Source organism: Lepisosteus platostomus, chromosome 27 (genome assembly GCF_059453375.1).
Source record: "Lepisosteus platostomus isolate fLepPlt1 chromosome 27, fLepPlt1.hap1, whole genome shotgun sequence".
Classification (NCBI taxonomy): domain Eukaryota; kingdom Metazoa; phylum Chordata; class Actinopteri; order Semionotiformes; family Lepisosteidae; genus Lepisosteus; species Lepisosteus platostomus.
Genome location: NC_142637.1, coordinates 2,841,938 through 2,858,903, shown reverse-complemented (window position 1 = coordinate 2,858,903; position 16,966 = coordinate 2,841,938). Strand labels below are relative to the sequence as shown.

The 16,966-nt window shown below is 43.6% G+C and overlaps 2 protein-coding genes across 2 annotated transcripts; one reads left to right on the top strand and one right to left on the bottom strand.

The window, feature by feature from the left end:
• Positions 1-395: 395 nt before the first annotated feature.
• Positions 396-3,964, bottom strand: smim7 (small integral membrane protein 7). The gene is made up of 5 exons (XM_088622169.1): positions 3,838-3,964; positions 2,819-2,860; positions 2,268-2,320; positions 1,689-1,779; positions 396-1,229 (listed from the first exon to the last, which is right to left on the bottom strand). The coding sequence occupies exons 1-5, from the start codon at positions 3,861-3,863 to the stop codon at positions 1,214-1,216; spliced, it is 228 nt and encodes a 75-aa protein (XP_088478295.1). The 5' UTR covers positions 3,864-3,964; the 3' UTR covers positions 396-1,213.
• A 2,004-nt stretch (positions 3,965-5,968) lies between these two features.
• On the top strand, positions 5,969-16,489 carry tmem38a (transmembrane protein 38A). Its single transcript, XM_088622168.1, has 6 exons — positions 5,969-6,506; positions 10,872-11,028; positions 12,691-12,875; positions 13,965-14,052; positions 14,771-14,888; positions 15,769-16,489. The coding sequence occupies exons 1-6, from the start codon at positions 6,383-6,385 to the stop codon at positions 15,985-15,987; spliced, it is 891 nt and encodes a 296-aa protein (XP_088478294.1). The 5' UTR covers positions 5,969-6,382; the 3' UTR covers positions 15,988-16,489.
• The last annotated feature ends 477 nt before the right edge of the window (positions 16,490-16,966 follow it).

Here is a 16,966-nt window from a genome sequence, read left to right as displayed (position 1 = left end):
AGTACTGGTACTTGGCTCCATCAACAGGCCACTTTTCACCACACTGAACTGCACGTCATTTTAGAAAAAGGCAGAAGGAAATATTTGACAAATGCTTTTGAAAATTCAGATTAGGGTTTTTAAAATCCAAATAAATGCTATTTTATCAGATAAGGGTATGAAGTTAATGACATCAATATACAAATTTGCCCAGTTATAGTATAAAAACATAAAACCAAAATAAGGTGCATATGCTTAGAGAACCATAGGTCACATTCGGTACCCTAACAAATGACAAGATTTGAGAGGATATTTTGATTAATTTGAGTATTTCACATCTATACTGTAGTCCAGTTTTCCCTTCTAATCTTTCAACAAAAGTCAGCATACTTTAAAACAATAATGAGTCACAAATATAAGTCACAATGTACAGATTTATATTTACATAAACATGAGACAATAGAGGTTTAATAGAGATCATTGGGGATGAAGGGAGATTTGCATCATGATTATACAACCAATTAACTCAAAAAAGTTTACATTATAGGCTACAGATACAGAAGTGTAAACAATACCCTAAGATTTGTTTCAGATATCTGGTCCCTTGATGTTCGCAATGCTTTAAGATAACTAAGTACCCTGGTCTGTTCGATAACTAAATAATCATTGCTGTCTGCAAGGCGTGAGCCTGGCTACAGGGAACATGTGCTTTGAACAAACTACACACATGGGGATCTTGAATGGGCACACAAAGCTGGGAGCCGAGATATTAAGGAAGAAATAAAAAAGTGCCCCATGTTCACACCCCATGAAACCACAGCAAGCAGGCTTCAGGTGTAGCTGTGTAGAGACTGTGTGAGCCGAGCACAGCCATCTAACACTACAGAACTCCACCTTTCTCAAGTACTTACGTCTCAGGGCAAAAAGAATGTTCCAGCTGGAAAGACTGGGACGTGCTCACTTTTTTTAATCTGCATCACTGGAGAAGGTGAGCATTTGGCATTCAACATTGGGGAGGAAAAGACACTTCAAATTATAAAAATGGGGTACCAGAAGAGTAAACAGTGTAAGAATTCCAATTACATATATAAAGTGATGTGTGTAGCATTTAGAAAGCCCTTTAACTCTTATGACAAGTAGTCTTATACCCAGAAATGTTCATGTATAAAAAGTCTTGTGTGGGAGGTAATTCATGTAGGTATGGTTTTGTGCATCTTCTTGTTACAGCTCATCCTTACGATCCAAATAACCTGTGAAAAAAAAATAAAACAGGACCAAATTATTCTGAGCAGTAGCAGAGGTTACTCCACAAGAACCTGATCAGAAAAGGAGGAATATAGAACATGGCAACAATATTTTATACTGCTGGAGTAAAACAAGATAATATGTTCTCATTTACCTTTGTGTGCTACTAAATATATGCATGATAATTAAAATCATTCAAAGATTTTCAGAAAGGAAAAACACCACAGCTCAACTCAAAAATGTAAGAGGAGGAATTCTCCCTCAACATCTTGTATTTTAATTACTGTAATTGTTATTGTCAATAACTGTCTGAAATCCTGGTGAAAGAACTGAAAACAAACATCACATTCCTGTTCTTAAAACACATTCTCTGTACATTGCAATATGAGTAGTTAAAGTGTTTAAAGGCAACAGTACACAGTTACACAGCAAAAACTGCCAATCACGGGAAAAACAGTACTTACAAGATCATGCAAAACATCATAAAAATGTTCCATAAGGCAATAAAGATCCGGAAATAGCGGAGACTCAAAAGAAACTCCCGGATGTTGTCTCCTTTAAAAACGAAAGAAAAAAATATGAGGTCTTATTTCAGGTTAAACAGTGTAATACGTAGCATGCTGATAGCCATTGGAATGTTCTTCCTCACTTTGCACTGATGCTCTGATTGACACTCTCTTTTCCAACTGCTTGGCTGTAATGTAACTCTCTAAAAGCTATTAAAACCTCACAGAAACCAAACTAAATGGCCCATTTCATTCTTCAGCTACATGCACTGCATGCAAGACAAGGTAGACTAGCTGCAAGAGCTGTGCATCTCAGAAATGAACTGTGCCGTAAGCGCCCCCCATTCAGTCAGATTCCACCCCATCCTAAAATTCTATATTGAACACTACATTTCTATACTGACCAGATAGGACTAACCAGCATTAATCTCTCAAATTTAACTTCCAGTGGGGAAATTGTATCATGTTGGCGCTACACCTACTACTGATACACATATCCAGAGGCAACAGAAAAGCAGACTGTTGATTTCTTGTTACCTGTTGTAGGGCCATGGGACTCATCTCCGAATGCTTGAGACTCTCTCTTCTTTCTGTGGCACAAGAGAAAATAGAATTTCAAACACTGGTTTGTTTAATGACATTGCAGACTCAGACACAATATTTTCTAGGACTTTATCTCCTTCATTTTATAAGAAATGGGAAAAAAAGTTCAAATCAGGTGAAGAGACCACAGAGATTGTCCACCTAACTGCTAATACTGTAGAACTGGATTAAATATCACTAGTAAACTGGTATTTCTACAATACTCCTATATTTTGGCCACTGCATTATTTGTTAATACAGGGGAAAGCCATAAGATTTTTTTTCAGGATCTTCTCCTTATAAGGCCAAGTCATCTTGAAATCATTTTAACATGGTTTGTTTTACTGCTGCACTAAATGCTATAGATACTTCAAAATTCTGGACTTCACTAAAGTGGAATTACCCATTAAAATGAGGACACTGTTAAAACCAGTTACCAGATGGTAAAAATGGCTCAACAGTAATTCTTCCACTAATAACAAAAATATTGCACAAACGTTACTTACAGTTTAAAATTTAGGACTGCTCCTGCATTCATGAGCAATGTCCTACAAGAAAAAAAACAGCACCAGTTGTTATGACAAACCCATTGTTAGGAATATGCCCACAACAGTAGCACTTTTTCTGATCATAGAGGAAGACCTTTCTAAAGAAATTCCTCTTAACCCACCCTCCTTTAAACCATAGCATGCAACAGAACTAGAGATAAACTGCGGAAAAAGTCTGACTGCAGACAAGAATAAAAGCTAACAATTAATTTCCCCCCCTGGCCTTTACCAATCATGGCCTCCTCCTAATAATCACCATCTAAGAAGTGGCTTCATTACTCTGCTATCCTCCCCCACTGAGAGCTGATGTGTGGTGAGCGCACTGGTGCGTCATCCAGGTGGGGGCTACACACTGGTAGAGTTGAAGGGGAGTCCCCATTACTTGTAGAGCGCTTTGAATGGAGTGCCCAGAAAGGCGCTATATAGGTGTGAGGAATTCTTATTACGTCAAACACCCAAACACAAAAGGGGTGTAACCTGTATGTGTCGGGAGGCTGTGACACTTTTCTAGTCTTTCAATGTTTCCATTTCAATGTGGTAACGAAGGCGGGTGACCAGCTGCGGATATCAAAATGTGTCGAATGAGACACTGATTACGAGTGATCCAAAACTGCTGCATGTCACTGCAACAGCAAACGTAATATATCATAGGCTTAAGCCTCCAACAATCCCTTCAAAAGCCATGTTGACTACAGCGACAGTACATACCGGAGCCTGTAGAGTACACGTCACTCTGTACAACAGAGCTTCTGTTGAACACTTCACTCTTTGCAAACTGAAACATGTCACAAAATAGCGTTTTAAAAAGTTATTTAAATACCTGCGAGGCAAATAGGAACCACGCTGTTAAAAATAAAATACTGACGTATAACTAAGCGATAGAAATGTTTTCCTCTAATAGCCTTCTGTGAAACTACATACCTTAAAGAAAACATCGAAAATCAATATAAACACAAAAAAAAGTGGCAAGTATTTACCCGAACAGCAATATATCGCCGATCATTTTCGTCCAGCTCACCAAGAAAACATCTACACCCAACCCCGGCTGCTGTGATTGATTTCCTGTGAACCAATAAACGCCGACTTTTCCATATATCGTCCAATTATTGGGGGGGGGGGAGGCGGGAGCATCGAGACCTTTCAGGTTTGCTTGAGAAACACAACTTCCTGGTTCAAAGCAGGAAAGCAGGAAGTGCTTGAAAACAGGAGAGCGCGGTGCATTTCGGAGACTGTAGTCTGCAACTTTGAATGGCTCGTAGTAATCGACTGAAGTGATTCGGAAGACATTAAAGTTGAACAAAGCATTTATTCGATCCATATCTTACAGTGATGTATCTTATTATGCATTTGGATTGAATTTAAAATATATCCGTGTTTTAAAGTTTAGTTTCTGGCCCGTGTATTATTGTTACAGCAAAGCTATCCTATTTAATTTATTTTTTCCCCATTCTAGATTGTGATCAATCCTGTTTCTAATCTCGCACTACATGGTATGTCGCGTTGGATAAAGGTGTCAGCTGACTAAAATAAAAACAAAAAGACAGAATGGAGCACTTGCACCAAAAGGACTTAACGGGCCCTTTTTACGTTTTCAAAACAGCGTGCTAGTGATTCTCGTCTTCCTCTTTCTGTCGCGTGGAATTTGTTCTTGGAAGCAGTTCCTTTCCCTCCCTGGGGATGCACTGGTATATTCACGGCAGATTCGTGCCTGCTCTTTTGTACGAGCAACACTTTCGCAGATCGATCCATTAGACTCCTATCTAAGACACGCCTCCGCCCGGTACTGCACCTCCACCTGGATTGTAATCCGTGGGCTGACGAGACGGGAGACAGGCTGGTGGAGATTTACTCGTCAGCTGTCGCGATCATGGCTGTAGGCTTCCTGTTTTGGGAACCTTTTACCGTCTTTCCCCCCAACTTAATCCTACCGGTTACTTGCCGAGAAGTCAGTTTCTATACACCCGAAGAAGGCCCCACGGCCGAAACCTGTTTCTTTTCTTCTCTTTTCAGCGGGTAATAAACCTTTACTTGTTCCTTTGCATTCCTATATACCTGCAAGGGCTCCTGGCCCCGTGATCCCCAGATAATTTGAAAATAGAACAGAATTTTAAAGTCGCTCTGAAACTGTAACGAATTAACATGTAAACAATAAACCTGTGTCTAATAGTCTAATAATGGATCGATTGCACAATAGTCTAAAATGCATTGGAAATCATTTCTCTCTGGGACCCTTTTCGCTTTCCAGGGAGGGGACTTCGGGGCCTTTTTAGATTTCAAATTTAAGGAAAATATTCATTAAAGATGGCGACACCCACTACCTTTATTTGAAGAAGACACTGTAAAAATCTATAGAAGTCGTCATGAAGTCAGCCATGATTGATACCGACTAATGATTCTGGTAGGTTGTAGGATATGTGAGCATGGAATTTGCTTAACAAATGATTCAAAAACAAAAGAGTCGTTCTCCAATTGATTTGCATCGTAAACGGCGCGTAACGAACTAACTAGAACCATTGTCACTTGAACTTGTGCGTGCGTTGAATTAACGATCAATTAAACGGTCAGTGCTTAAAAACCAAATTAACGTCTTTTTCAACCTACAAGATGCCACCCTTGAGTTTTCAGGATTGTATTTTTCTGCGTCCACAAGTGTTTATTTTAATCGCTTTTCTACAGCTCGACACGAGTCGATTCTTGTCGATTCCATCAGGCAGGGTGAACTTCATCGCTGCGTGCCAAGCGCGGTGGCAGAATCAGCTGAGCCTTGTCACGGACACCAGTGAGGACGGTGGAGAACTCCCTTAAGGTGTCTTTTATTTTCAGCTTTGGTCTTCTTGTGTATACCACTACACAGGATCAAAAATGTTTCATGTAGACAGCTATGAAGCTTAATCAAGGCTAATCGAGAGGTTAAATATGTTGAAAGAGTGTTGAAAACGAGCCATGTTAAATAATGGTTGTCTATCCGGGTGTGGGTTACACAACGCCTCGAATTCAAGCAGAGCACCTTAATACATAATCCCCGTGCAAGAACAGCATTGTCTCCCAGATCTGTCGTGCGCCGAGGCTGTAGCGCACACTTGGCGAGAGAATGAGAAGCCACCCTCAGCACCGCGGTTTCTCCTTCTCAGTGGACAGCAGAAGGCTCCACATGGCTCGGTATCCAAACGCAGGACCAGCGGTGAAAACCCGCGCACTGAGCTCGCCTTGCAGCGGGGACCAGAGCTGAACCGGTCACCCACGCTGCAAATAATATTCAGCGCGCTTGGTCGCGGAGGTGGGACTGCTCGTACCCGGAGAGTGACGTCATGCGACTGGGGCTGCCGAGACCCTTGAAGCAATTTCTACAGACGGGCAGACTGAAGCTGTATTAATAGCCGAGCTCGGGTGAAAGACTTTTTACTCGTGGAAACCGGGGGCTACGCAGCGGGTCACAGACTGGGGGGGGAACCGCCATCTGATTTACAAAATTTAAAAAATAGACAACGCGACTGTTACACATCTCTTCATATTTGTTAAAATATGGAAGTGCTAGGCGCTCTAAACGTGGGCGAATTTGCCCAGTATTTTGCAAAAATGTCCATGTTTCCAGTATTTGATCTTGCTTATTATATAGTATCCATACTCTACCTCAAATACGAACCAGGTCAGTAACATCTTTTAATAATGTCTTCTGCTGCTCGTGTGCGTGTGTATGTGACAGATAACATCTTTACTAACTTCAATAACTTTCTTCCGGGTCGTCACTTGGGGTGTTATTATTTTTGGAATGTATGCGGAGGATTCTTTCTAAAGTGAACTTGCATTTAATGATAGATATTCAAATACATATACTGTATTTACATATCGTAAGATATGCGTATATGTATTACAGGCGCACTGCTTTGCAGTGAAGGCAGGGCAACGGAATAAAGCATTTTATAACTAATATCTACCTTAATTGATAGATTCAAATGATTAAACTTAGCCTTTTTGTTGAAAAAACAAAAAATAATCCAGTAAAAATAAAAAATCGTTTGAGTTCGTTTGTTAGTTAATTGCATGCATGGTAAAGGGATTGCTGAAAATTACAATTAAATCATTTTTTTACAATAAGAAATAACTGCCAAGCCAGCCAAAATCAATGACCAAATAACTTGTGCCTGAAAACACAAAAAAAGACAACCCTGCATGCCCTTTTGTCGGTGAGGGAATTAGCATTCTAGATCGTAATTTTACGTGAATTAAAGTACTTTTTCGAAGCAGTCCTATTGAAATCGGATAGAGGCACAGCGCATTCCTAGGCTCTAGTGACAGAACGTGCAATAAATAGAATTTCCTTAAATAGAGGCACCCAGGAAGCTCGCGCGGCCCAAAGTTCAGACCGCCAGAGACGCTTCTTCTTGTTCAGTCTCTAGTAAGATGTAAAAGTTTTTTACTCCCCGTGTCGCGTTCCTTAGCGTCTGGCGAGCTTGTGAAACCCCGTGCTGGCTCAGAAATGAACATAACCGACAAATCCAGCGCGCTTTCCTTGGCCAAAGAGGTCAGCGTGGAAAGCCAGGTCATTCTAATAACCCTGTGAAATCCTGCCGAGGCGCGCTTCAGTGTCCTCTGAGCGAGAGGGCATTCGTGCAGTTTAATTCTCATGAGCGCCTATCTGCAGCCGGAGAATAGCTCGCAAATAACCTATAGACGAAAATAACCTTTAGACGTCCTGTACGTTTCTATAGATAACTGGGACAAACAGAAACCTTGAGGTTATTTTCAGAAGGTGTTCTGCAATAGATGTGAAATGGTTTTGTCTAGTCGCTTCCATTACGCTATTGAAGTGTTCCTGACGATGATCAGTCAGTGGCTAGTTAATAAAGGCAATCTTCATTAACATATCTTCACTCTGCAAGTATTTTGCAAAGTCAGAAGCGTAATTGAATCAGACATCTAGAGCTCAGGGAAGAGATGCCAAGAAAAGTAACAAGTTAAATGAAACTCAGGGGAGTTGACACACCAGATATCTCCTGTTTCTAATATTGCTACACAATAAACAGCACTTTTCCTAAGAGTTATTCTAATTAAAGAATAATTATTTTCTTCCGTTTCTGAAATCCGCACAACAGTTGCGTTCTCAGTTTTACCTCATAAGAAATCTTAGAACTGAATGGTTTAGCCTGTATTACATAAAATATCACTACAGGAAAAACAGTTAATCTTTTACAGGGCTGTCAGTCCGTGTATAGATTGCAGGAACTGTGAGAAGTGGTATCCACACACATGCAAGTGCACACTTAATTCTGTCCTGGTTAAGTGAGCAACACACACAACACATTAAGATTGGTTTGTATTAGGTTGTTCAGTTTTCTTTTGTGACTGAACTTCCTCTGGGTTGCACTACAAATAACTCTGAAATAGGCTGCTTTTGGTGAAAGAACACCCCATTGGCTATGCTGTGTTTTCAGTGGCTGCTGATTATAATGGAAGTGACCCTGCAGATCTTGTCAATGTTGGTAATGAGCTCTGAAGGACCACAACCATTGGTTTAATCTTGTACTGTTCATTAAAGGGGAAAATTGGATAATGATATTTCAGAGGTTAAGTCAGTATATTGACATAAGAACCCCTTTGTGCTTCACAGTGGCTTCATAGCTGATGTGATTTTATATTATTGTAGCAAAAGCAAAGAGAACCAAGGTCCCTTGCTTCATAGATAAATATACCTTTAACTCTTCAGCCCCTTCACTAGCCCAGAAGAGCTCGTGTTTTCAGTCGGTAAGCATCAGAGGAGAAAAAAAACAAAATCTGCTACTCAGTGAGACATACCCCTGTGTTTTGGACGCAAAACCCTTAGAATAATCCCAGGAACATTTTACTGTACATGCTAGTGGCCCGCATGCCACAGCTCACTCACTGCTGGAAATCCAATGAATGAGATTAGTTGGGTGTGAAGGGTCAAAGGTTATAGGCTATCCTGATTGGCCATGAGGCCAGGCAGCCAGCGTGCGGCTTATTTTTAGACCACATTTCAGGGTATCGCTTTCAGATAAACTGCAAGGTAATCATTACTTCTGCTGCCGACATGACAGCACCTGTTTGTGTGGATCTCTGCAGCTTAAGAGACTCGGAGAGCCTCAGACCCAAAACAAGTAATATGGTGACTCACAGTTCCTTATTTTCTGTCTGCAACGCAAGACAAAGATCGGAGGGGCCCACGTAGAAGCAATGATCATTTATTGCAATAAAACCTTTGGTACATGTGAGGCCATTGACAATCTAACCTTTAACAAGTGTTTCAGTTACATTTCAGTGCCAAACTAAGATCAAATAAAGTTTACTTCAGATTGTTTTTCTTTCCACTGCTTAACTGTTTGTGCAATTAGCTAAAATTCAGAAGATTGCTGCAGATAATCATTCTTCCAAGAAGGAGATAAAGGCAATCACTCTGTGACTCACAACCGGCAACACACTGGAGCTCAGCAGGTGTGAGGCTGGCCAGTACCTGGATGGGAGACCTCCTGGGAAAGCTAAGGCTGCTGCTGGAAGAGGTGTGAGTGGTACCAGGGGGCGCTCACTCTGTGGTCTGTGTGGTTCCTAATGGCCCAGTACAGAGAAGGGGACATACTGTAAAAAAAGAAAGACACTTTCCTTCAGATGAGATGTGTAAGCAAGGTCCTGGCTCTGTGGTTATTAAAAGTCCTGAGGTGTGTCTCAAAAAGAGTAGGGGTGTTATCTCAGTGTCCCAAATTTTCCCCTGGCCTTTACCAATCGTGGCCTCCTAATAATCCCCATTTCTGAACTAGCTTCATCACTCTGCTCTCCTCCCCACGGAGAGCTGGTGTGTGGGGAGCGGACTGGTGCTCTTTGGCTGCTGTCGCATCATCCAGGTGGGGCTGCACATGGTGGAGGTAGAGAAAAGTCCCCATTACCTGTATAGCGCTTTGAGTGGAGTGTCCAGAGAAGTGCTGTAGAAATGTAAGGACTTATTATCATAATATATAGTCCAGCGAGCAGGAAGACAGTTCAACAGCTCCTGTTTTCTGCTCTTGGTGCAACTCATTTATTCTATGAAGTTTTTATTTCTGGTATCTGTGGCCACCTAGAATTCTCACAGGACAGGGTGGAGGCTGCAAAGATTAACAAACCTCCTCCCTTTGTTAGCTTTACCTAAGGCTGTGCCATGAAGTGTGACTACACAATCCAGGGGCAGGATCACCCCCTTTGTCCTTTATGTTTGCCTTGCATATCACCATCGCAATCAGCTGTTTGCATATTAACAGACTGCCTCATGACATCCTATCCTTGCTCATACAAATGTTCTGGGCAGCTACTGTATTTTTGCACTCTCCTCCAGGTCCATAATTTGCTATGATGGGTAAAGGCCAGGGGGAAATGTGGCCAGAAAGCCGGGATAACACCCTTATTTTTTTCTAGAAACACCCTGGGATTTTTAATGACCACAGAGAGTCAGGACCTCGGCTTTACGTCTCATCCGAAGGACGGTGCCTGTTTACAATACAGTGTCCCCGTCACTATACTGGGGCGTTAGGACCCACACAGACCACAGGGTGAGCGACCCCCTGCTGGCCCCACTAAAACCACTTCCAGCAGCAACCTTAGTTTTTCCCAGGAGGTCCCCCGTCCAGGTACTGACCAGGCTCACATCGGCTGAGCTTCAGTGGGCTAAAGTTGTGAGCTGCACTGCCCAACACTGGGCACAAACCCACAGCCCTGAGATCACGAGTCTCATGCCCTACTGGCCGAGCTAGCCAGAAACCGTAACCGGCAGTATTCCCTGCCAGCAAGGAGGAAGAGGCCAAGTTTCGTATTTTCAGAAGCTGACAATAGAAGTTTGAAATTTTTTAGGGAAGATCACTTTCAGGATGCTGTAATCAATGCATCTGAGAGGTATGGAGGCAAGTTGATCATGCTAAAGATCCATGTGCTAGGCGATTAAGTCCTGTCTGCCATTTTGTCCAGCCTGAGAAGACAATACGACTCAGGCAGTGCAGCTTCAGTGCAGCCCCTGTTTCTTCACTCCCAGGCTCTGTGGAGGTGTCCCGCCGAAGCCCAGTGGCCTCCTGGCTCTGTGCTATGCTGTACTGCTTTGGGAGCTACATCCTCGCAGACATCATGCTAGGAGACTCTCCCATCGATTACTTCAACAACAACAGCCACATTCTGCTGGCCACAGCCGTCTGGTAAGTTCACAGGGGGACGAGCAGAAAGAGATTTACTACTAAGCTACTTCTCAGCCTCTCTGATTTTCCACATAAGGAAACAGCAAACTGCCTTCTAACAGTCACTTTTTAAAAGTGAGATTTCCTGTTAGTTTTAAACATGATCAGGGTGAGACAGTGCTGTGCTGGGGTTCTGGGTTCAGTTCCAGACCTGGGGTCCTATCTATGTGAAGTTTGCATATTCTCCTTGTGTTTGCATGGGTTTCCTCTGGGTGCTCTGGTTTCCTCTCTCAGTCCAAAGACATCCTGGGAGGTTAATTGTTTTCTGGGAAAACTGGGCCAGGTATGAGTGAGTGTGTGTCTGTGTGTGCCCTGTAATAGACTGGCATCCCGTGCAGGGTGTACCCTGCCTTGTGCCCATTGCGTGCCTTGGCAAGCGTCATCTCCCATGTGATGCTGAATAACAGGTTAGAAAATAGATAGATGGATTAAACATGGTTATTTTTCAACAAATGGTTTTTAACAAATGGGATACAATGAGAATGTTATGTCTATATTTACAAAATCTGTCTAATAGAGATTGAGGTGGATTCATGCTTTTTTACGTACATTCCATTCCGGCTAATGAATATAAACATGAGCTCACTATGAGAGCCAGGCGAGATTTGAGGAAATTTAGCTCCAGTTACATTCATTATAACTAAAACTTTGGTCGGTTTTACACTCTTCCAAAAAAAACTAAATAAATCTTAGGCAGATTGGCAAGAACTCCTGCCACAGACTGTTCATGCAGAAGAATGGATATAGAAGATATATAAGGCAATAGATTCAGGAATCAAACCATACAAGGAATTACAGTTCCAAACAAAACTGCTTCCTTTCCACAGCCCTTGAGAGAATTATGAAGTGACAGACGTGTAACGGTTTTCCTTTACACTCACTGTAAGACTTAGATTGACTTCTGTCCTAGACGCTGTAGGCACGTCTATTCAATCTGAGGGGCATTGTTAGTTCTGTGTTTTAGTTTGCATTTGAGCTTTTTGGATTTTCTGTATAACAATTCCAACAGGATGTGGCACAGTATTACTGCGTTAAACTCTAGGCTTAATTCTGAGTTTGATTTCAATTAATATGATTTTTTCAGATACATGTAGTAGACACAGATTAGTGCAAAGTTCAAAGTATAATCTGTATGCAAATGAAGGCATATTAGTCACTAGCAAGCAACATCTACATTTTTCCATGAATGAAAAAATATTGCTGGATTGATTTTGAAACACAGTCAGATAGATCATATTAACATGATCTGAGCTGGAACTGATAGGCACTCAGGTAAATGAAACCAATTTTAATATTGCCGTGAGTATTGGGTGGAATTGATAAACCACAGCACCTGGAACAAAACCTACTCTAACATGGGGAGAGCATACAAACTCCACACAGACAGGTCTGAGATTGAACCCGGGGCCCATGAGGCGGTAATGTGGACCGCTGCCCCACTGTGCCGCCCCCAGGACAGAAAGAACAAGATGAGCATCATAACCCTTGAGAGCAGTCTAGTCACATACTCACAACAGGGAAGACTGCAACCCTTCTGACACGCACCAGGGCACTGCAGCGGGCCGCGGCGTGGGAGAGACGCCAAGCTGTGCCAGTAACCTCTGCTTTTCCCTCTTCCGCAAGGTACCTCATTTTCTTTTGCCCCCTCAACCTGTTCTACAAATGTGTGGCTTTCCTCCCAGTCAAGATGATCCTGGTGGCGCTGAAGGAGGTGGTCCGCGTGAGGAAGATCGCCGCCGGGGTCCACCATGCCCACCACGCCTACCACCACGGCTATTTCATCATGGTCATCACCGGCTACGTCAAAGGTGGGCGTCTTTCCCATGGTACTGTGCCTTGACGGAGGCAGTTTTAATCGGATGAATGATCCGGGGTCTTGGGTCTTTCAATACAGCCTGTGGCACGTCTCAGGAAGGCTGTGCTGGCCTAGCTCGGCAAATCAGCTTCAGTCAGATCTCCCACACAAGTACTTTGTGCTTGACGGGGATGCTCTGACTACATTTATTGAAGATGCTATGCTGCAGCACTTCAATTTTATTATTAATGTCATGTTTTGGGAGGCCTTGCGAAGTGGTTGTTGGTGCTGTTGCCTCACAGCTCTTGGGTCCTGGGTTTTAATCCCAGCTGGGGCACCATGTGTGTGGAGTTTGCGTGTTCTTCTCAGGACATTGACACCCTGTCTTGTTTGATCGGCTATTACAAAGTGTCCATTTCTCCTTGGTCCTTCCAAGGACTGGAATCCTGTCGGGGGCAAGAGTGGTCTTGTGTTCTCAGCCCTGCTTTGCGACCTTCACCTTGAACAGCACCTTTGCCATGATGGTGAATTCAGGACCTTCTGAATTAAATCTCTCTTTGTGTCTTTTTTAATCCTCGAGATTTGGTTGAAGTGTGACACAAGAAAGGCTATAAAAAAGTGGAGGCCATTCAGCCTGTCCTGCCTTTTTTTAGTTTTTTTTTTGCAATCTTACTCTTGCAAGAAGCTCATACGGTGGTTTCTTGAAGGGTCCCTGAGATTTGAGTACTACCAGAGTACTGGGTTGCTTTGTTCCAGACACCTTCAGCTCTTGGTGTAAAGATGGTTTGGACTTTCAGTCCCAGATGTATGTGCACTTAATTGGTTTCAACGTATAGCTTGAAATACTCCTCCGAAACTCCTACGTTCGAGTACGAAGAGGTTCAGCAACTTTGATTGCTGTCAGGAGGTTTCTGTATTGTGTACATTTCTGTAACAATTTGTCTGGGATGTATCGTCCATATAGAAGAAATGGCATATGTTTTAATATATATTTCTGAATCATCATTACACAATTTCTTGCATCTTTTTTAGTTGCAGATAGACTCTAGCCAAGCAAGCACGCATCAGAAGTTTTCTCTTTTCTGCTTGTACCTTACAACAGGCTCTGGAGTGGCTCTCATGGCCAACTTTGAGCAGCTGATCCGTGGCGTGTGGAGACCTGAGACCAATGAGATCATGCACATGTCATTGTAAGTTAGTCGCCATCATCACTCTCTTTGCTGGTTGATGGGCTTTCGCTAAACCTGCTTAGCAGTTGGGGTTTCTCCCAGTGATTCAGTAAATAATGTATATTAGTCACACTGAAAGAACGAACCACTTCAACGTAACCCAGTGTGATTTAAAATAAACAAAGGATCCAACAATGCTACATCTTGCAATCTTATGTTGCAAAACAAGCACGCAGTTGTGTTGGAGCAGCACTGGGACTCCATGTTACTGAGCTGTATTGAAAGATTATCACAGTACAGTTGCAAACCGAGGAAGGTAGAGGGTTGAAGACCTTTGTGATTCTAGGGGACGCTCACCCTGTAAAATAGGCATCGTCCTTCGGATGAAATGTAAAACCGAGGTCATCTCAGGGCATTTCTTGAGAAGAGTAGGAGTGCTAACCCTGTGTCCTGGCCACATTTCCACCTGGCCTTTACCAGTTACCAGAGAGCTGGTGTGCGGAGAGCATGCTGGCGGACTCCGCACCATCCAGATGGGGCTGCTGATGGTGGTAGAGGAGGGAGTCCCTGTTACCTGTAAAGCACTTTCAGTGGAGTGGAGAGTCCAGAAAAGCGCTACTGTGCACAAGGCTTTATTTCCCTTATTTCCAGAGGGATTTAAACACAGTGTGATCGGTCGGCTGTGGAAGTCAGTGTCAGTGCTGCCATGGCTGACTCTCCTCTGTCTTGTGCTCCTCAGCCCCACCAAAGCCAGCTTGTATGGAGCGATTCTCTTCACCATGCAGGAGGCCCACTGGCTCCCCGTCTCCAAGAGCACCCTCATCTGCCTCTTCACGCTCTTCATGGCCACCTCCAAGGTACCTGCTTATCTTCCTCTTCCTCTTGGGGCTGAGGGACACCCATCTCTGCCCATTAGAAACACAAAGACGGCCTCAAGGCCTCCAGGGGTCCAAACGATAAAGTTGCGTCTCAGAGAATTCATCAGTGTTCAGGCAGCTGGCAGGTAGGTGCATTGTCACGGGGTAAAAATCATCCATTAACCTCGTGCTGATGTTCGAATTCGGCTCCTCTGTTGCTACAAAGCATTCTCTGCACGAAGCAGAAGTGGTGAACAGCACTGTGCTTGAAAGCTTCAGCCACAACGTCTTTTACCACGTTCACCTACGCACATAGGTACTGATTTTTAAATGAATTTTGCTTAAAGCAAGATGAAAAACTTAAAGAAATAAAGAACATTAAAGTCTAAACTATTTAGACTCTAGTCATTTTTGAGTCAATTTAGGCACTATCAGTGTTCGAATCTGTGGAACAGATTAGATAAAAACAAAGCAAAACCACTACTAAAGAATGCATTTCTGTATATTTGAACATTGTATGTACACCACCGCCTCTCCTCTTGTGTTGCAGGAGTTCACCACCGCCTCTCCTCTTGTGTTACAGGAGTTCACCACCGCCTCTCCTCTTGTGTTACAGGAGTTCACCACCGCCTCTCCTCTTGTGTTACAGGAGTTCACCACCGCCTCTCCTCTTGTGTTACAGGAGTACACCACTGCCTCTCCTCTTGTGTTACAGGAGTTCACCACCGCCTCTCCTCTTGTGTTACAGGAGTTCACCACCGCCTCTCCTCTTGTGTTACAGGAGTACACCACTGCCTCTCCTCTTGTGTTACAGGAGTTCACCACCGCCTCTCCTCTTGTGTTACAGGAGTTCACCACCGCCTCTCCTCTTGTGTTACAGGTGTTCATGACTGCCACTCACTCCCACGGTTCTCCTTTTGCCCTGCTGGAGTCCCTGACCTGCCCCGTGCTGTTTGGCTCACCAGCGGGAGGCGCAGAGCACCGTGACGGTCACGACGCCTCTCACCACCCTGCTGCAGTGCCCCCCGCCCCTGCCGCCAAAAGCAGGGAGGAGCTCAACGAGGGCACGCGCAAGAGGAAAGCCAAGAAAGCCGAGTAGAAGCGAGCTCGATGGCAAAATGAAGACAACACCTGCTTCCCTCCCAAGATAAGCTGGCGGTGACCCGCACGGAACATGGGTGAAGTTTAACTGAAAGATGCACAGTACCATTTCCTGTGGGGGTGCTTCCTGTGCAAACACCCCTACTGCTGCTTACAGATGTCGTCATTAACAAGTATTGGATTGTAAATAGCTCAAAGGGAAAGAAATCGCACCCCACACTGTGGAGTGGCCTATCGTGAGTCTCTTGAATGCTTAAAATGCCTAGTGCCAATTTATTTTGGGAGATTTACATACATCTCTGTGTTCAGTGAGCCATTTTCAATAGCGCTGCCTTTGGAACATGGTAGCCTGGTTGTAATAGAGGTACCTCTGATCTCCGTTGTAAGGCCATGCACAGCAAGCCCCCAGCCACTGTACTGCCATTCTGTCACCCTTTTCATTGTTGCACAACCTTCCATTTATAATAACAGTCATTATTAAACAGTTGTTTGTAACAGTGTGCGATTTTTGTGATTTTTTTTTCCTGCAGCTCAAGCTGTGCAACTTGTCATGATAATGACAATTTGCAAAAACTGCAGCTGACTGGACACGCAGCCAAATCCCACCAGAGTCAAATCCCGCCAGTGTACCCACAGACCCGCTCAAGACAGGCAGATTCGAGGCTGGGATTTTATATTCCCCAATGCAAGTCCCAGTTCTAATAGAGCCCATTTAGACAGTAAAAGCATGAGGCACTTAAACGTCTTTAGTCCTGCTAGTAACTGGCCTTTGCTCACTGAATTGCTTTACTAGGCAGAATATTAGGAATACAGTCATAATAGAGTGGCTGGGCAGGCCAGCACAGTGGTGCAGCGGGCAGCTTTGCTGTCTCTTAGCTCTGGGGCCCTGGGTTCAATTCCTGTGATGCTGTCTGTGTGGAGTCTGTATGTTCTTCCCATGTTTGTGTGGGCTTACTTCAGATGCTCCTGTATCCTCC